The sequence below is a fragment of the Diabrotica undecimpunctata genome, chromosome 2 (assembly GCF_040954645.1).
Source record: "Diabrotica undecimpunctata isolate CICGRU chromosome 2, icDiaUnde3, whole genome shotgun sequence".
Classification (NCBI taxonomy): Eukaryota; Metazoa; Arthropoda; class Insecta; order Coleoptera; family Chrysomelidae; genus Diabrotica; species Diabrotica undecimpunctata.
This window is the reverse complement of record NC_092804.1, coordinates 109,425,327-109,447,519: the sequence shown is the minus strand read 5'-3', so window position 1 is coordinate 109,447,519 and position 22,193 is coordinate 109,425,327. Positions and strand designations below refer to the sequence as shown.

At 34.0% G+C, this 22,193-nt stretch overlaps 1 protein-coding gene across 1 annotated transcript in view; it reads right to left on the bottom strand.

Moving 5' to 3' along the window:
• The window catches only part of LOC140433400 (uncharacterized), a 42,364-nt gene that overhangs the window by 9,084 nt on the left and 11,087 nt on the right, over window positions 1-22,193 (bottom strand). Inside the window, exons 3-4 of the mRNA XM_072521414.1 lie at window positions 10,348-10,469; window positions 1,452-1,668 (exon numbers count right to left, since the gene is read on the bottom strand). Coding sequence (XP_072377515.1) covers window positions 1,452-1,668; window positions 10,348-10,469 — 339 coding nt within the window. The remainder of the gene's footprint in view (window positions 1-1,451; window positions 1,669-10,347; window positions 10,470-22,193) is intronic.

The following is a 22,193-nucleotide window of genomic DNA, read 5'->3' as shown; positions in this document are numbered from 1 at the left end:
TTCATGTAATCTCTTAAGGACTCTATGAAGTTCCTGACTAATTCCTGAGGAATCGCTTCTCACTCTTTATCCAATTCCGGTTTTAGCTCCGCCATTGTCGCTGGTGTTATATTATGGATCCAAACTCTGCGTTTGAGCTTATATGGATCCATAGGTGCTCGATGGGATTCATATGGGACTGATATGACTGGAAAATGGAGTCCAGTCCATTGTTGTCGGCCAGATAATCTTTCGTAATCCGCAGTATGTGATAACGAGATTTATCATGCATTAGCACGAAGCCGTCGCCTATGTAGTCGACGTAAGAAACAACAGGATCTTGAAGAATATCCAGAATGTAACGATCCGCTGTCAAACCCCTCTGCGACCACCATCAGGCTGGAACAGAAGCCTTGTTTTTTCTTTTAAAGGTAAACCACCCCAAAACATAGACAAACCACATTCATTGATCATTATTTCGACACTGTAGCACTTGGTAAATCGTTTTTTTTTTGCTTCCAATAGACGTTTTGTCTTCTGCCATTACTAAACAAGCACATTATACTCTCACCAGAGAATAAAACTTTGTTCCCTAGGCCAAAGTCCCAATTGACGTGTTCTCGAGCAAACTGAAGTTGAGCTTGTTTCTGAAGTGCGTTCAATTTGGGATTTGTGTTAGCTCTTCTGGCAGTAAAAGTGGCAGCCTTAAGTCTTCTCTTAACTATTCACTGAGTGACGGTGCTATCTCGTATATTTCTAAAGGAGTTTTAAAGCACAACTGTTGTCGCAGCCGATTTCGCAAGGCACTCGGGACAGTGAATTGACCGTCCTTGTCTGTCGATACACGTAGCCGATCCGAATCAGGTCATCGACTCTAGCTACCAATCTCCTGATATCAACGATCAACGGTAAGCCTTTGAGACTGCAGACTGCGTCATAATTAGGCGACGCGTTCTCTGACTGTAGCCCCCTTATAATAATGCAATTACATGGGTCGCCTTCGCTGGTAAAGTATCTTTTTTTAAAATATTCACTTACTACACTTCAAAGTGTGCACACACTTTAACGTTTAAAAAGCGTTGAGACAAGCACCGGCAAATTCATATAGGTTTACATTGCGCAGAACATGCACGTTGCAACGTTTGTTGTATTTCCTGTGGCATACAAAAGTAGGCAAATTTATTAACACATTGCCAATTTGCATAAACCAATTATTTTTTGAAAGCTCTACACTTGTATTAGTTGTTTTAATTCAAGGTAACACAGTATAAAATTACTGAGCATAAACTACAATTCATTGATATTTTGCTCACAAGTGTATATTATAAAAAAACGTTGTTTTTGAGAGACATGTACTATCCCGTATAAACATAAATTGATATTTATAGTATTATAAGAAGGTATTTTAAAATATTAGAAGTTATTAGTACTGAAAGTAATGGTGTTAATGATATTAACATGACGATTCTTACTAGATATAACATCACGATTATTGTATATTAAGTCAATTTCGGCTTTGGCCATATTGTATAGGAAATCGGGAAAATATCTTTGTTCCTTTGTTAAACACGATTTTACTAATTTAATTGGTTCAACACTGCATTCCTTAACATTTCTAAGAAAATCTTCTTTTGAAGAGATGTAAAATCTTTCTTTGTTTAAACATACTTCCAAATCTGTAAATGATTCCTATAACAAAAAAATATTTAAAATAAAAAAAACTAAAATATAACTAAATATTTACAAAAAAAATATTGTACTAATATGAAATATATTTATACCTTGGAAAATTAAACCACATATGGGAACAATATTTACAAGATCTACTTGTTGACCAAATAAGACAAAACTATTCACAAATAAAATAAGATAAGTTACCTAACATTACTAGTGGAAAAAGTTATGCAAAACTATTAAATGAGCAGAGAGTACTATGTTACTCGAAGGAGGTCAGCGAAGAACATGAACGGAACACAAAACACCAAAGTGAAGATGCTATCAAAAATTAATCTACCTTTTTAATATTCACTTTTAATATAGATTTTAATAAGACAATAAACACGACTTGCTAATATCTATAGTAATGCCCTTATCAAAAAGACAAAAAAATGTATAAAAATAATATCTAATATCGTAATACAATTACTAATTCTAAGTGAAACCACATGTTGTAAAAATAATCTTTATTTTAACTTAAGACGCATTTCGACATCTCCAAAAGTCCAATTGATCTCTTCTTGGTACCATTATGAAGAAGAGAGCAATTAAACATTTGGAGTTCCTTCTAAAAATTTGATGGTAACTTACTTACAAAAAAGAAATTCTAAATACTAATAAGAAAAGAATCATCGAACTATGTGAACAACAGACGCTAAAAATTTACATGGATGGTTTCAATATAAAGACATCCACATGTACATATGGACACAACCCACTTAAAACTTAAAATCTGCTATAGATTATTAAATAATTTGTTAAACAGAATAGTTTTGTGGAAAACTTAAGCGTAAGAGTAATGTAATACGAATCAATGTGGTACGTTCTTACTGGTAACTTAAACTGATTTCCCCCACAAATACTATATAGGATCAAGTAGATCAGCTCAAGAAAACAGCGTCCCAATAAATGTTATCAAATATAACATTGGCAGTTTAAAAAATGATGACGCAAAATTCTTATACCAATGAGGATATCCGTAAAATTAAATATAATAGGAGAAGAATCGCTTCTAGCGATCTAGAGAGAAAAAAGAAAGAGAGACAAGAAGAAATCTAGAGACATGAATACACGCAACGGCAAATGGAGTTATATTTCTTGTAACAAAAGTAGTTAATTTTGTTACAAGAGTAACAAAATTATTTATAATTTTATTTTTGGATTACACAGGCCTGCAAAAAATATTTTTTTAAAGTTGTTTGAAATTTGATAACTGACTTTCATGTAATTTCTTGCGCTGATTTCAAAAATGCAAACCATTTTTGTCTAACACGTCAGGTTTTCTCACAAAGTAGGCAGTATGTTTGGGTATAAAAATATAATTTAAGTAATGTTTCACCTTTTTCCAACATTATAAAATTTAGATCATTTATTAATAATGTTCTAAACTAATTTCCATTACAGTTATATTTCTCTTTAAGTTCCTAAGTCCTTATAATAACGCTTTCGCTTTCTGCCAAAGCTTATTTTACTGCTTTTCTTGCTGTGAAGTCGTTGAGAATCATCTCTTTTGATGATCCAGCAGTAGTTTGCCATCATGCTCACATTCTATCTTTCTTGGTATCTTCTTTTCATTTCTTTGATGCCTTGGTGAAATCTTTCGCTTTACTGACATCACCAAAGTTTGCCGGGAAGTATCAAGATGTGAGTGGAGAAAGTGAAGTTGACTGTTCATGTTACAGCGCAGCTTCTTAAATGTCGATCATGTCTGCGACGATTTTCTTGTAGTTTAGATGTCTTTTTTTACCTAGGAAACTAATAACAACTAATTTAAAAGATGGTTATGCTGCCTTTTCATTTGTTTCCATTTTATCCACAAAGTTGCCTCCCCTTCTTTAGTCAATACCTTGACAAATTGTTTTATCAGCCTCAACTTTATGTGAAGTGGTGGAAGTGATCTTTCATTAGTTTTCTAATGACAGATCACTCTCCTTCTTTAGTCAATGCCTTGACAAATTATTTTATCAGCCTCAACTTAATGTAAAGTGGTGGAAATAACACCTTTTTGGGCTCTTCCTCTCGTCAACATTTTTAACCCCTACTTGTAAGACTTCTCTCATGGGCCAAACTTTTTTTTATGTGGTATTGCTTTCTGCCTCAACTGTCCCATGACAGAGAAAGCAAGGGAACTTTGTATAGGAACTTTATTGACCAAGCAGCATTTAAATCACTTTTAAATCAGCACACAATGTCCATTCGTGATCTGAATAGCACAGTTTGCTTAAAACCAGTTTAAAGTTTTCGTTATATTCTTTCCAGTAAACCGAGTGTCCAACTGCTATAGAAGCATACTTATTGCCATTGTATAGAAGTACTGCTTTAAGGCTTCTTTTTGAAGAATCAATCAAAAGTCTCCACTTATCAGGAGCATATTCTAGTTTGAAATATGTCATAAGTCCAAGAACATCACTGCAAAATACCAGGTCATCTTCTTGGGAGAAGAAAAATACAAATATTGTTCCTAGATCGATACCAAGAAAAGAATGTTTTCAGAATAAACATATGTTTAATTTTCAATCTAGATCGTAAAACTTCTGCCGAATCTTTTACTAAATCATTTACTGCCTTCTTCACTATCACCTTGGTGATCCAATGGAGAAGATATGGCACTTCAGGTCCATGAGAAAAAGGGCGAATGGCTGATTAAATGTTAGGATAAAAAATATCTTTACTGTTTCTCAAATTAAAACCTCGTACGTTGCAAGAACAAAAATAGCAGTCATCACTATGATTTTTGGGCTTCCTCTAAACCATTGGTATTCCAAAACGTAAGAACTGCTTACCTTGAAACCATTACCTCAGTTCTTCAACACACACACTGAACAAACTTTATGTGGGGGCTCAAGGCTTATCTTGATCGCCTAACTTTATACCAAAATAAACAAAATATACTTTTTCAACGAAATCGGAAACGTTTCTTTGTTGATGTTTAACGGTATAGTTACCGCAAATGTAACAAAAGCAATCAAGAAATAGTCACTACTTTAAAGCACTAATAAAAACAATACCAAGCGAAAAGCTGCTGTGAATTGTAAGACATTTCCAAAGGCTCACTGCTTGTTAATGGTGGAGAAAGGGGAAGCGCGACAGATAGTTACTGACACGAAGTAAGGCGCAGTAAGTCAGCAAGTGGATGGGTAGGGGGTACGGCAAGAAAAAGTGCTGACTTGAAAATACTGCTGGTTTCTCCTAATTATTCTTTAATATATCATTTTGTGAAAAACTGTACGTAATGGAATTTTTTCACTATTTTTCCCGAAATCAGCGTTAAAAACAGTATGAAAATAAGTTATTAACTTTTAAACAACTTTTTGGTCGCAGACCTGTGTTATTAGAGTAACAAGATTATTTCTTATGGCAAAAGTAGTTACAAGATATAGAAATCACACCATTATGAAATGAAGACTTTAAAAATGGGTAGATACAAAGAAAACTGCTTTATAGGAAAGTGCACAAAATTTACAGGATAGAAAAATCTTCAATGGCAAAAACATAAGTATACAGAAAGAGAGAAAAAGAGCAACAACAAAGTATTGAAAAGAGATATGCCAATAAATCAATTTGGGAGCAGACAAAACAAAGGAAAAAAGCATGTAAGGTTATAAAACATATGCGGAAACAACATAACGACACTCCAGGAATAATCCTGATTACAGTAAAAGAGTGAAAATCCTATTAAGAAAACCTTAAGTTAATGTTTAAATGAGGATCAGCCGCCTAATGAATAAAGAAAAGCAGTTATTTTATCAATTTTTAAAAAAGGAAGCCGACGCAACTACTGCACAAATCTTCGCGGAATTAGTGTTGTTTGTACAACAGCTCGTCTAAACGGCAAAGTAATAAAGAAGTTTGATCAAGGCGATATGGTTATGATATGTTTAATCTAAAGCATCAAATTAACACAAGGGTAAGACGAGGAAGGGCGGTACAAGTAAGATTTATAGACCTGCAGAAGGCATAACATACCGGTCCTCTAAGTAAGTTGTGGGTAGGTAGCTATGCAAAATTTTACTGGGTACATGGTAATGACTGGAGATGCTAGACAATATTTGGATATATGAATATTTAAAATTAAGAATGTTTGTTCGTTTAGATACGTAAGTTTTACTCTTATAGTAAACGTAAAAAGTAACTTAGATATTACCACGATACACAAATTCCGGTATGCTATTGCGCAAATAGCAAATATGAAGCAAAGTTTCGATTAGAATACAAACGCTTGCCCTGTTAGTCAGTTAATATCAAATAAATATATAGGTAATCAAATATAAATTCGTAAACTAATTTTCGAAACCAAATTCAGATTTATGCTTTAATCTGTGCCTTCTAAGAATTGCAAGGCAAAACAGACGTTGATAAAGATGTTATTATGTGACAACAGACGTTGATAAAGATGTAATCAAATATACTATATAAACATGCATATTTGGAAATTTGTATTATAAGATGTGTAATTTACAATATTTTTATTTTTTCTTGGGTATAGGTTTTCTGATTATTGAAAAATAAAAAAAAACTTTTTTCGATGTTTAGCTACAGTGTGCATATTCGTATTAATGTAGTAATATAATAATGTCTTTTTTATCTATCGGATTCATTACTGGAATATTTCCAAAATCGTATATTTTGAACAAAGTATGTAGAACGGTTAAATATTAAAAACACTTTCTGAATCACTTAATTAACATTTAAAATTAGAGAAAATTGTTTTAAATTAATGTGTTACAAAATATCTTCGAACTTTGACTTGCATTTGTGAACATTAGCTTAATTTACAATGTTTCAGTAATAAATCCAGCCGACAATTCATAATAAAGATTTATTGAATATTTTATACGACATTATTAAAGTTGATTTCTTAAATTTAACAAACTTTGACATATTTTTGTCGAATTTTCTTTAATAGTTACTGAAAGTAATCTATCTGTTCATTTCTCTTAATCTTATATATTATGCGCGTGTCTGACTGAGACATAGGAGTACCTAAAATGGTATCGTGGTATTCTCAAGCTGAGCTAAAATTGTCTGTTCCAGCTGTTGAAAAATTTTTTGGTTTTTTTGATAAAGAGCTTTTATGGATTGTACAAAACAATAATTCCATTTTTAGTGTATCTTCCCATAATTCTTCCTTTTTGTAGTTAAGAGAACCTCTAGAGACTGGCTGTATCTGGTTCCATATATGTCTTGTAAGTTTTTGTAGGGTTTCCTAAACTATATTTTTGTTTGAATTTGTATGCAACAAAACCAAGTTCCAAGAACCTGAGTTCCAAGACCCAATGCGTAGATCTCCCGATTGGTGTGCTAACATTGCTTGTCGAAGGAGCTTATCACAGTCATAACTTGGGTTAATTGCTCCAACATTGTGGAGAAGTGACTCCATTGCTAGTGGGTTTACTGCTTATGGGTCTGTTTTTCTGTTGTGTCCTGGTTGGCGGTCTTCTTTTCGGTGCTTTGGTGCATCCACGGTAGTTTGCCGTGTGTTCTCCATTGCAGTTTGCGCATTTTGGGATGAATTCTCCTTCCATATCGCATTCGCTACTGATGTGGCTTTTGCCGCATTTAACACACTTTGCTCCACAATGACACGCCTTGGAGCTGTGGTAATATCCCTGGCAGTTGTAGCACTGCATGGTTTCTCTGTTATCTTTTATTTCATCTTCTACATGAATTTTCATGTAGCAGATATTAGTTAGCGTTTTGATTTTTTGGTCATCTTCCTCACGGATTGTGACCAAAAACATAGGAAGAGGCTTTTTATCTTCCTTTTTTGAAATGATATTTATCACTCGAGTTGCTTCAACATCCTGTCTTTGAAGTTCCTCTTGTATTACTTTTGGGTCGGTAGTGGCGGCTAGCCCTCTGACTATTACTCTCTTCTTTCTATCGCCATCTATTGGATATGCGACAAACTCTACTCTTGGTTCATGGTTTTTTCAAAATTTTGACCATTCCTAGATAGTCCTCTCTTGATTTGGTTTGAATAACAATTGTTCTTCCTGATCGGGCGAACTTGTTTACGGATGTTATTTTCCTTTCAGCGGCTTTTTGGAAGATACGCTGATGTTCATTTACTGACTTTAAGATGATGGCCGGTGGTTTAGGCGCAAGTTTTGTTGTCTTCTCTGTTGTTTCCTTTTCGGGGTTGTTTGCTTTGCTGGTGCCGGGCTGCATCCTTTTTTCTTTTTCCTGTCTCTTCTCCTGAATTTGTTTTATGTTGGAGTCCATTTCTTTTTCTTTCCTTCTTTTAATTATTTCCGTTTGCTGCTCAGCTGCGCTGACAGTTGTCCTGGGTCTTTTACATTTGGGCGATTGCCAGTCGTTTTCTTGGACAGCATGTTTTTGCCACTTATCGACGTTGATGGTGTCCATTTCCTTGTTCTTTTAAGATTCGTAGTTACTTACATTCTTTGTTGCAGTTTTCTGCTTTTCTTCCTGTTTTTTCTTTTCTTGTTCCTTTGTAGGTTGCTTAGTTTCTTTATTCGGTTTGGATTCCGTTTTTTTCACCGGAATCTCCGTCTTTTTTGGTTTTTCTGTTTTCTTCGTGGATTCGTCCTTTTCGTTTTCTTCTTTTTTGTCAAGAAGGGCCAGTATTTTGTCCGTGAGACGTCTGTTGTCAGCGTCTTTTTCTTTGATTGTTTTCTGCAGGTCCTTGATTTGGGCTTGCAAGTCCTCTTGTGTTCTCCTGTAACATTGATGCTGTACTTCTATGATTCTATGAAGCTTCTCTATGGCTTGAAGCATCTCTGTCTTCTCCATGAGTTCTAAGTCTTCTTTTTTGGTTTTTTTCAGTTCTTCGACTTCGTTGAGGAGGGCTCTCTTCTTATGGGTGTCATCGTCCATGATGTCCTCTTGAGATTGCGTATGTTCGCGCGGTTTTTTTATTTCCGTGATTAATTCGGTTAACTCGTTATCAAGCATATCATAGTAATTAAAAGTGTCGACCTGTGGGGTGGGCGACAAGGGATTGTCGCTGACTTCATCTTCTAGTTCCGACACGTGCGTGTCGGGACTTTCTGGGGGGGAGTTTGACGCCATGTAGCCTTACGGCAGTGAACAATTTGTTCAAACAAGATTATAGTGTCTTACTTAAGAGACTCTGTTATTTTCGTCCGTGCTGGCCGCTGCCAGTCCGGATTCTGGGTGCCGTCCCAGGAGCCTACTCGGTAGTTTACTCCCTGTGTTGACAGGGAGGGTTCCACTTGCAGTTCTCTATACCACAGTTGTTATACTGATATACTGATAACAACGGTTCATTCGCTATTTTCTTTGTTTGAGAACAAAGGACAATCACTTTCAGTGCTTACATTCACTGGGTGCTGATAAGCACTATGAATGCCCTATTGTTTTCTTATCTGCTTAGCTGACGTCACGACCTCTCTGTTGCGCGTCCAGGCAACAACTTCTGATCTTTTAAACAGAGATGATGTAGTGTCAATTTATGCGCAATTGTCAATTCTGAAGTTGATATATTAAGTAGCGCATCAAAGTAATCCTTGTTGATTATTTTTATGTCAATATTAAAACCATGATCAATTACATAGTTTTCGGCAAGTTTAATTAAATGTGTAGGATCTGCAAAAACAAAAATATTTAAAGACTTACCACAGGGTGAATAATTTGTAAAAAACATTCATCTACCGCACGATGAACAAATACGTCTACCGGGACAGGGAATCCTACATCTAGAACACCGTTCCTAGTACCGTGTACTGTTGCTTCGCAGGTAACGTCATGCGCGTAGGAGTACACATTTCTATTCCTTGAGTAGCATACTGGTATTTGTGTATCGTGAGATATTACAAATAAAATTGGGCAAGGTAAGAGGACAATAGGCCAACTAAACTTATTGCACTGAAGTAATACTATTTTAAAGAAAACAAAAATTATGCTTTACAAAGCATACTAGATTAGAACACGTCAGAAATAAAAGTATGCGTGAAAATGTAGAAGAAAAAGAAAACATTCTACACGCCATAAATACCAAAATGTTAACTTGGTATGACCATTTTCAAATAATGAATCAAAGATGGCGAAACAAACTTTATGATCAAGACACCCTTAGAGAACAGAAAACGAGAAAGCTCAAAAGGCCTACAAGAAAAAGATGTGGTAGATGGAAAACTCTCAAATTTAAGAAGCGGAGGACGACGTCGTAAAAGGAAATCGAATTATACATACATAGAAAACTTTTTTGTGATCGCAATATGTATATACAATATACACCTGCTTCAATGTTATATTTTTATGTGCAGGTGAGGTTTGAACACTGAGATAATTGAACAATTAAATCCTAGAAGCGTACTTCCAATAAATTATAAGAGGTGAAAAAGACCCCAAAGAAATATATTGCAGGGCGAAATCAAAGGCAGCTTAAGAACACGTAAAATCTACAAAATCTAAACAAAATTATAATTGTTTTAATGATTTTTAATCTTCAACAAGAGCGAAACTTGAATAAGAAGAAAAGAAATATCTAATAGACAACCCAAAACGAAACATCTCCTTTATCAAAAAAATTCAAAATATCTCGTTTTTCTTCTTTTCAACACTCGTGTCAAATTAGCGAATATATTCAAAGTCTTTATATATTAAAGAAGATTCTATATATCCTTATAAAGTATAAATAAAAATATCTATAAAAATTGTACTTACCCTTAACTGATCCTCAATATGAAAGCCATTTGCAACGCAGTTAAATATTATTTTTTCCTTGAGAAGTTCAGCAAATTTTAGGCCCATTTCAGCATAAGCGCTTCTTGTAAATCTTCTTGTTACTAAACAATAATTTACTATTTTACATAATACAAATTTTAATAATAAAAAAATTAAAGAACATTTTAAAAATATCAAACTATTAAATTAAGTTTAACCTAATAAAATCTGTAAACGATTAACCTTCGGCTACCGGAGGGGGGTCCAGATTGTACCCCAAATTCGATTTTTCATGAATAATTTTTAAAAATGTTGGAATTTTGTTTAACTGTTCCAGTTACTTCTTCATTGGGATGTGTAAAAGCATATCCAACCATTTGTTTTCAATTTGACATATTTTTACCTATGAAAAAGGTAGAAAAATGACGGAGGGTGTTGTACCCCCTCGGTCAACCGCGGTACAGTTCATTGCGGTCGACGCCACTGACTAAACCAGACGTTTTGCGCACGGCACCAAACCTGTTGTTTGCAATAACACACAAATTAGTTCTGTGGATGACTTAGTGCTAACATACCGTTTTAGTTTATCCATTTGTGATTACACGATTTTCCGATATGTCGAAAAAAATAAAGTTAGACCTTCGGAAAGAACAGGATCGTGAAACTGCAGTGCAGTGGTTAGAGAAAAGTGATGATGATTACCTTTCTGAAAGAGATAGTTTATCGGATGATTCAGAATTAGATGATAATTTAGAAGTAGCGGAATATGAGACTGAAATTCTGCAGATAATTTTTATTTTTGTTTTATGTACGATATTTCTATCTTGAGTTTATTATATTTTAGCCATCTGAGAGCGACAAAAATGATTCTGATAAACCAGTTTTGGGGGCAGTAGATTCCACATTTATTTCCAAGAATGGTACAGTTTGGAAAAATCGTCCTTTACGACAAACTAGATGTCGCACAAAAAACTTGCTCGAAAAACCAGGGCTTACAGAAAAATAAATCTAAAAATGTCGCTAAAATTAGTGATTGCTTCAAATTATTTGTAGATGAAAAAATTGTAGAGATCATCGTCAAATGTAAAAACCAGAAAGCGGAGAAATACTTTCAGGTTTGGAATGGGAAAAATCCTAATAAAACAAGAACCTGGTTGCCCACTGATTCAGTGGAAATTTATGCGGTCTTGGGACTCTTGATTACGGCGGGTGCGCTAAAAGCCAATAGGGAACCAGTGCACTTTTTGTGGTGTCGAAACCCTTTGTACAGTCGATCTATTTTTCCGGCTGCCATGTCACGCGACCGATTTCTAGATATAATTTCACTTATGCGATTCGATGATTTGAACACTAGAGAAGAACGTAGAAGTTCTGACAAACTAGCAGCTTTTAGGGAAGTGTTTACAAAGTTTGTAGAACACTGTAAAGAAAGTTTTAAGTGCCACTTTCATCTAACTGTTGATGAACAACTTGTAAGTTTTAGAGGTAAGTGTCCATTTAGAGTCTACATTAAATCAAAACTAGTTAATGCAACAATCACCTATGCTGCTAATCTTCAGATTTATACTGGAAAAGATGGTAACAAACCAGAAAAAGACCAGGGCAAAAGAGTAGTACTTGATTTGGTCTCATTTCTAAAAACTGGTTATGGCATCACTACTGATAATTTCTTTACCAGTGTTCCCTTGGCAAAACAACTCCTAGATCGACAAATAACATTATGTGGAACACTTCGAAAAAACAAGCAGGATATCCCTCCAGCCCTACTACCCAATATTTCTAGACAAGAAAAGTTCTCAGTTTTTGCCTTCACTGAGGAAATAACACTGGTATCTTACGTTCCTTAAAAGAATAAGGCAGTAATTTTATTGAGTACAGAACATAACGACGATAAAATTAGCGGAGAAGAGACGGACTATAAGCCAGACATAATCTTGCATTACAATTCTACAAAAGGTGCCGTAGATACTATAAATAAGATGGTAAATGAATATTCTTGTAAAAGAGCCTCTAAGAGATGGCCATTTGTTTTGTTTCAAAATCTTCTAGACATTGCAGGTCTGAATGCATACGTACTACGTATGCATTCAGACGACGTACTACGACGACAAAGAATTCCATTCGTGCGTATGAAGCTTCTCACAGACGCAGAGAATTTTTACTAAACCTGGGTCAAGAACTTATAAAGCCCCATGTCGATAGGCGACTACAAAGTCCACAAAAATTTCATAAGCGAATTATAAACGCGATGTACGAATTATGCCCACCGCCACCAAGGGAGAATCGCGAAAACGACGCCACCATCTTGAAATCCTCAGGGCGATGTTTACTTTGTCAACGCAAGAAGGACCGCAAAAGCAGAAAAACGTGCAATTCTTGTTAATTCTTTGTTTGTGCTGAACATCAAACAACCACAACAATTCAAACAATAATATGTACAAAATGTAAAGCTAATCAAAAAAACGATAATTAATTTTTTCAAGACACCATATATTTTTTTATTGTTACTTATATTCAATAAAAAATACTTGCATTTGTTTTAATTATGTTTTAACTAAAATTATTGCATTATGTTAATATTTAATCTATAAAAATGCATGGGGTACATAATGTACCCCCTCCGTCAACTACAAAACAACTTGACGCTTCGGTAGCGAAAGGCTAAAACCAAACATAACATTTTAAAATATATTCTAATTTTAATAAATTTTAATATAACTAAAAATTTAATATATTAACAAAACAAATAAAAAATTGTTTATTGAGTTTTATTTCGTATATTTCTTTTAATAAAAGGCACCCTATCCTTAGTTAAATTTTATTATATCTCGGTGTTCTTATTTGAGTTCAGAAATACCTTTATCATTAACTAGTATTCAATAAGAACCAGGAGTAGAAGAAAATAACCAAAACTCAAATATGTTTAATACAATTAAATATAATGGTAAAATCCTTTAAAAATTCTTACACGTATAAACAAATCAATCATAAATATTAATGTTTCTATCTTGAAAAATTGAAACTGCGCAGCCCAAAATTGAATTACATTTAAAAATTAACAGGTATTACTTGATTAAAAATTAACAAAAGAAAACCTTACAGATTAATTTTATAATTTGTTTTCTTTCAAAATTTTTGCCTCGGAAATATAATTATCAAAATACATGGACAACTTTCAATTCTAAAATGTCCCTAATATTCTGCAATCTCCCTTATTTCATTCGTCAAAAACTCTGTAGCTTAACGCCTTTCTTTGGTCTGGTTACACGAAATCTAGCTCAAATGTCCTAACGATCCGTTCGATCTCTTTTGGATACGAGAAATTTCGGACTGTTCCAATGAATAAAAACTGGTGTGTACTTACAATAAATACTGTAAATTCTCCCAATTAGCATTCATTAATCAGAACTGCTACTATTTTTTAACTCTTATTCACTTATTACTTTTTCAACCATTCACAACTACCAGCACTCAAACACTTCTCTTAATTCGATGTTCTTTCTTCTTGGGTCAGGAACAGATAACTCTTCTTCTTTGCTTTCAAAATTCATCATCATCCAAAAACCTCCTTCTGTTCTCTCTTTTTAGCTAACCATCTTTTCGTGTTTCATAAACAAACCAAACTTATACGTCTGTTCCAATTTCTCAAGAAATCACTCAAATGCCTTTTTTGTGTTTTCCATAAATAAAATAAACAATAGACCTTAATAATTACCTTCCTACAATTTTCAAGAGTTTTCAAAATACAATACCAAGCATAAAGAAACAAGAACACCCGTTAATCGCTTATAATCCTGTTTACACAAATTGCGGAGAAAACAGGTACATCGCATCTTGATTTTTTTTTTAGTTTATTGTATCTTAACAACAATAGCTAGGGCTATACAAAGGCTATTGACACTGGGTCAATTTTGATACTATACATTTTACATTACCTTAGGTATAATTTACAATAAAGAGAATATGTGAAAGAGAAAGTAATAAAAAGAATACACTAAATTTTGTAATACAAGTTCGTTTCTCGAAGGAAATCTAGTACATTTTTAAAAAGTTCTAGTTGGCTGAGGATTTCTCCGAAGCCATCAGGTGTCCATGTGCCAGCCGTGTGTGGCCAATTCTTAGCTTGCAAACGATTAATTTGTCTCTTTTACTTAAGTTAGGTAGCTAAAAGGTTTTGATGGTAGGTTGTATTTTGTGTGATTTCGAGGTTAAATTATTCCATTGGTTTTGCCAGGACTTTTTAATTTGGGACCAGAAAAGTAGTTTTAGATGTGATGCTAGTTGAACAGATTTTATGTCTGATTTGGTTTTAATTGCTTCTTTTGCAGCAGTATTAACAGTCTCATTACCTAAAACGCCAACGTGTGAAGAAATCCAGATTAATGTTATGTTTGTTCCAGAAGAAGTAAGACAGTTTGTTGCTTTATGTATGGCATGAACTAATGGATGTTCGGAATAAATATTGTTAATCGAGTCGACGATAATACTAATGATACTATTTGAAGTTGTTACAGAATATCCGACAACTGTCTTAGTTTTAGACGCATCTGTGTAAAGAATCTCGCCATATGAGTTTGTGTTGACCAGCTCTAGGAAAGATTGCCTCAGAATTTTACTATTGGTTTTATTTTTGTGATAATGATTAAGCGAAAGGTTAATTTTTGATATGTTATTAATCCATGGAGGAGTTAATGACAGTATATGAGTATCTGTTATTGAAACATCAACAGGTCGTGAAAGGGGAAGTAAAATTTGATAATGTATGTTTAGTATTTATTATTGGGCTCACAATTATAGAGTTTGTATATTAGCTTATACACACACACATAAATATATATATATATATATATATATATATATATATATATATAGGGTTGTTTTGATTCGAAGACACTATATCAAAGTATGTTAGTAGAAGTTGTTGGCTGCGAAGCGAAAGGGGAAGTTCACCTGTTTTATAGCGAAGACTTTCGGCAAGACTGGAACCAAAAGCTCCGAGACATATTCGTAATGCGGTATTCTGAATAATATCAAGAATCCTTAAATAAGTCTTTGATGCTGACTTGTATACAAAGCATCCATAATCCAGTCGAGAGCGAATAAGAGATCTGTATACCTTAATTAGGATATCTTTATCAGCTCCCCAATGATGGATTTCAATAGATTTATTCTAGCTAATCAATTACCTTTGAAGTTTGTAATCTGTGGTTTCCATGTTAGTCGACTATCAAAAATTAAACCTAGTATCTTGTGTTCATTAGCTAAAGTGAGCTGAATACTATTTAATGTAATTTGTGGTAATAATATGCTACGTGTTCTTCGACTGAATTTCTTCTTCTTCTTCTTGTTTAAGTGCCATCTCCGCGACGAAGGTTGGCAATCATCATGGCTATTCTGACCTTCGAGGCAGCTGCTCCGAACAATTGCCTTGAGCTGCAACCAAACCACTCTCTCAGGTTCTTCAACCGGGAAACGCGTCTTCGTCGTACGCTTCTCCTACCCTCTACTTTTGCTTGAATTATGAGTCTCAAGATGTTGTATCTTTCGCCTCTCATCACATGTCCGAGGTATTGCAGTTTCCTTTCTTTTGTTGTATTTTCCATTTCCCTCTCTCTGATTATTCTCCTTAACACTTCTGTATTCGTGACTCTATCTACCCATGGAATCCTTAACAATCTTCTAAATGTCCACATTTCAAACGCGTTAAGTCGATTTATTGTATTCCGGTTTAATGTCCATGATTTAGCTCCATAGTAGAGTACACTGTGTATATAGCATTTAATTAGCCTTATTCTGAGGGCCAATGTCAGATCTTTGCTGTATAAAATTTTTTCATTTTCTCGAAGTTGGCACGTGCTTTTTCAATTATGAATCTTATTTCTGCAGTATAATCGTTATTTTCTGTGATTATCGTTCCCAAGTAAGTATATTGTTTTACTCTCTCAATCTGCTGGCCGCCTACCGTTAATATTTCGTTTGTATTGTTTCTCTGGCTAATTTTCATGAATTTGTTTTTTTTTATGTTAAGAGAGAGTCCGTATTCTCCACTATATCTTAATATTTTGTTCATTATTCTTTCTAAGTCTTCCAAGTTGTCGGCTATTATGACTGTATCGTCGGCATACCTAATGTTGTTAATTAAACTTCCGTTCACTTTTATGCCAACTGTCTCCTTTACCAAAGCTTCTTGTATGATTTCTTCAGAATAAGCATTAAACAATAACGGCGACAGTATGCAACCTTGCCTGACCCCTCTCGTTATCTCCACTTCTTCTGACACTTCTCTTCCAATTTTCACATTTGATCGTTGGCTGTAGTATAAATTTGATATCAATGTTACATCCCTCACATCCAGATTCTTGTTTTTGAGTACTTCTATAAGTCAGTCATGTTTTACCTTATCGAATGCCTTGTTGTAGTCTATAAAGCATACATAAAGATCTCAATTAACATCCAAACATCTTGGATCAGCACGTTAAAAGAAAATAGTGCCTCCCTTGTGCCCACTCCATTCCGAAATCCAAATTGGGAATCACTAATATCCATCTCCAGCTTAGCGTGTATTCTATTATGGATGATTTTTAGCAGGGTTGTTAAGGTATGTGACATTAGACTGATCGTTCGATAATCACTACATTCTTTGGCATTTAATTTCTTTGGTAGATAAATAAATGTTGATGTCAGTATTTCACGTAGAATGATTCCTGTGGAATAGATTGTGTTCAGTAGTTGGACTAAAAGATCTATGTTTTTTTCATTGACCAGTTTTATCAATTCACTTGGTACTTCATCTGGACCAGCAGCTTTATTATTTTTCATGGACTTTACTGCATGCACAACTTCTGACTTTGTTATTTCAGGTCCCACGTCTTTACTCTGATTATCTTCATATATATTTTCCTGCCTCTGGTCATGGAATAATTCCTCTATATATTCTTTCCATCTTCCTAATTTTTGTTCTGTCCCCACTAAAATGTTTCCTTGTTTATCCAATAGTATGCTTGAGGTCTTTTGTTTTGCTATCCCAGCTAATTCTTTAACTTTCTTATGGAGATTGAAGTTATTATATTTGTTTTGTAAGTCTTCTATTTCTTGGCATTTTCCAGCGAAATAAGTCGCTTTAGCTTCTCTTATTTTCCTTCTTATTTGATTATGCAGCTGTGGATACTGAGTTATGTTGATATTCTTTTGCCTTCTTCTGTCATCCATAATTTCCAAGATTTCTTCTGTCATCCAATCCCCTTTCTTGCATCTGGTTGTTTTGAGTTCTCTGCGACTTGGTTCAATAATTGCATTTTTAAAGAATTGCCACTGTTGTTCTACATCACCATCAATTGATTTCGGTATGAATTCTAGGTTTGCATTAATTTCTTGTTTCAGTTTTTCTTTGACGTCTTCTGATTCTAATTTTTGTATGTTTAGTTTATCACTTTTGTAGCTTTTTTGTATCTTTTTTAAGTGAAGTTGGAATTTTGCTACAAGAGAATTGTGGTCCGACGCCACGTCTGCAAGCACCTGGGTACGCTTTCACCAATTGTATTGCGTTTCGGTATCTGTGGTTTATTAACTAAATTTATCATCGATTATAATTTATTATCGACTGCATTTAAGTACTTTTAATTTTTCAGCAGAGAAATTAATACCAAAACTTATAGACCAAGAAGTTAGTTCATTTACTGCTTTTTGGATTAAGTTTGTAGTTTTGAATATATCTTTACCCTAGCAATATAAAATCTGGTCATCAGCATATATATTGTACTTCACTGGGTTGTGAATATTCTTGCAAGTATCATTATTAGTTATTATAAATAAAGTGTAAATTCTAAGTGAACTTAGAACTGATCCTTGGGGTACCCCATTTTCCTGAACTTAGGGTTAGGAAGCTTTTCCGTTAACTAATACTTTAAAGCGGCGATTAGAAAGACACTGTTCTACAAAAATAATGTATTTCCCGTAATATTGTATTCTTGTGATGTTGCTATTTAACTTTGAAAGGCGGTTGTGATCTCTCTTTGTAACATTACTAAGTTGTCAGCCGTACTTCGTGATGGACTGGATCTGGATTGAGCTTTGAATTATTCGGGGTTTCTCCTGTTTCTTGATTGGCATAACGATAGATTCCTTCCATCTTCTTCTTCTCATTGCGCCGTCTCCTTTCGAAGGTTGGCGATCCAAATGGCAATTGTAGTTTTGGAAACTGCTGCGCGAAAGATCTCTGCGGATGAGCGGTCGAACCATCTCCTCAGGTCTTTCAGCCACGAGTTCTGGCGTCTTCCTACTGATCTTTTGCCCTGTACTTTTCCTTCCAGTATAACTTAAAGTAATCATATCTTTCGCCTCTCAGCACATGACCCAAGTATTGCATTTTCCTCTCTTTGATTATTCTTAGTAATTCTTTTGTTTACACATGCGACGAAGTACCTCAACATTAGTAACTCTTTGTACCCATGGAATCCTCAACATTCGTCTGTATATATACATCTCAAAGGCATCTATTCTTTTTTCTATTTCAGAGTCCATTGTCCAACTTTCACAGCCATACAGTAAGACAGAAAAAACGTAACATCTGATTATTCGGATTCTAAGCTGTAGACTAAGGTCTGATCTTGTAAAAAATGTTTTAATGCTCATGAATGTTTTCCTTGCTTGTTCGATTCTTGATAGGATTTCTTTTTTTTGGATTACACTGACTATTGATATTTGTTCCCAAATATTTTATGGAATTTACCTGTTCTATTATTTGACCCTTGGCATACACCTGTACGTTTATTGGTGTCTTTGAAAATACTAAAGTTTTAGTTTTGGAAACGTTTAGATGTAAACCGAACATTTCGCTGCGGTGAACTACCGCATTTATTATATTTTGTAGTTCTTGTGCGTTGCTTGCTATTAAGACGGTATCATCAGCATATCTGATGTTCCTTCCATAATATTAGAAATTTCTGAGTGTTTCATATAGTGTTGCCCAAATGCAAGAACAAGACGAGATTTAGACAGTCTTGGTCTTGGTATTGCACTCCCGGTCTTGGTCTTGGTCTTGGTCTTGCAGCAAGAGTCTTGCAAGTCTTGCAGTTACCCATTAGCCTATTGCTATTTATTAAACGTTACTTTAGATCTTAGAACAACGTAATAGAGTAAGTACATTTTAAACTTGAGTTAACATAGCCATAATAAAGACTAACCAAATTAATAAATTTACAACTGACACCGGGTGGGGTTTGAAGCCACGATCTAAGCGATCCGTGCCTATGCTCTAACTAACTCAGCTATCTACCAGGTCCCACGGAAGTCAAGTCAATCTGTTTCTTAATAAATGTTTGCATTTACTAAGCTTACATGTGTTAAAACATGATTAAAACAAAAAAAAAACAAATTAATGACATAAGCATGCCTGTATTTTAAAGACCATTATCTGCTTAGAAAGGGATTGATGGACATGATGGGCAAAAAATCCCCATACATGTATCAAGGGCACAGATTTTTTAGGTGATAAGATAATAGACTATAATCCACTTATTAAAGCAAAATAAATGTTTTTACCAATCTTATCTCTACTTTTATATAAAAAACTAACTTGAAAAAATAAAGAATAGTTGAAAAAGCAATGGTAATCAAAAGAAGTTATTTTAAATTAATGAGATCCTACTTAATAAATACATTAATTTACCAAAATAAAGTAGTAGGTACATAATATATGTAATTGTTAATAAGGTAATAAGTATATTTTTTTACATGTCCACTTTTTCTAGCGGTTATTAAAAAGCTTGTGATATCTCCACCGAATTTTGGTTTTTCAGGAAGAAATATTTGTAATTCCTTTTTGTGAAAAGATATTAGATGCTTCCTTAAATCTGACGTGTTTCTGTTGATCATTCTCATTTCAACCTATGTAGGCACAATTTACACAAAGCAATTTGGGATGCCCGAATTATTTCGAAAAACTCATTAAATTTGCTTTTTGGTCTTTTAGATCTATAACTCCAACGCTCACTACTCCGACTAGAACTATTTGAATCTATGTCCCTCATATCCAATTGTAAACTTGTCACTCCAGGAACAACAAGGATTAGATGAAAAACAATTATTACATTAGACTCAAAGAAAAGCTCAATTGGAAATAAAGTTAAGTGATGTCGAAAAAGTAACTACTATACTACTTTATGTTCATTACTATCCAATACCCTAAGTATCTAATAACAAACCGAGAATTATATATCGTTACTTCGTTATTCTAAATACTTCGGTATTTTGTTTACACGTAGGCGACGTTATCTGTTATTAATTTGTCTCGTTACGTTTGAATATTAGCCGCGCTCTTTCAGCAAATTTTGTTTAACCGAATGATCTCATCGCACACTCAGCAGAAACAATTTATAGTCTTAGGCCGATAAGATTTATTTATTTAGATTCCTCCTGACTAAATTATAATGGGAAAAAAATTTAATTATTAAGTGGGTGTCCGTAACAATTATATTTTTTATTAGCTAGGGTAACATATTTTAAAAAATATCGATATAATATTTTTTAAAATATGGTATCGATACGTCGGCGTCGCAATGCAAGAAGATTATTTTTATGATTAGAGGGCGGCTATTCTCAAAATGTGGACAATTAATTTCAAAGCGAAGAAGTCTGCTGGAAAAGAAGGTACAAAATATTTTATTTTTACATTGTAATCATGACCTCTGAGCACGTGTCAAATGTCTTTTTTTAATGAATATTTTGATTCGGTACGTATGTTTATGGTATTGTTTGTAATGCGCATAAGTCCAGTTTTTCAAATTTTTATTACATATTTTTTTGCGTCTCATAAAGTCTTTAAGCATATACCCGAACTACTATACTCGCTAAAACCACACTCAGTCCTAACTGCAAGACGCAAGAGTCTCGCAAGCTTAGTCTTGTTCTTGCTTAAATCTTGTACGGTCAGTCTTGGTCTTGGTCTTGCTAAAATTAGGCGGTCTTGGTCTTGGTCTTGGTCTTGCAAAAACGCTAGAACAAGACCAAGACTGCAAGACCAAGACCGATTTTGGGCAACACTAGTTCCATATTATGTTGTACAGTATAAGTAATTTTTTTACGGCAGATATGGGAAGATTTTTGAGAAGTATGATGAAGATGTTCCGCAGCTAAATTCTTGCAAGAATATTCACAACCCAAAAAAGTGAGATGCCTCTAGGTCCCGGTGCTTTCTTATTTTTGATTGCTTTTATAGCCGTTCTCATTTCCCTATGTGTTATTTCTATTTCTCGTTGTAGGGATTTGTTTCGTCTTCACCTGTTTTCTTTCTTAATGAATTGTGGTCTTTGTTCTGTAAACAGTTCCTTGCAATAGTCCTTCCATTTTTTTTTCCTGTATATTTTCCAATTAAATTTTTTCTTTTGAGTTTTGTTTAAAACCTTCTCAGTACTTTCCATGACGAAATTCTTATACCTCCTATGTATGTTTTAATATTTAAGCAGGTTCTTTTCTATTCTTCATTCTTTTGTTGTGTTATTTGTTTTTTTCATTTCTCTATGTTTTTATCTATATTGTTTATAAACTTTATCGTTGTTTGTAATCAGCCATTTTCTGTATAGTTGCTTTTTCTCTTCAATTATTATTTTTATTGGTTTATTTATTTCATACTAGTGCTGTTTATTTGTTATATGTTCTTTCTCTCCAAGGGCTTCGAATGCTGCTTGTTTTATACTCGCCTTTATATGCTCGTATATTTCTTCGATGTTGCCGTATCTGAATTCTATTAATTTTTTGTCTAGGCGTTGTTTGTATAGTTCTCTTATTGATTGTTCTTAGAGTAGTTCTATATTGTATTGTTTTTCTCTTATAGTGTACAACGGTTCTTC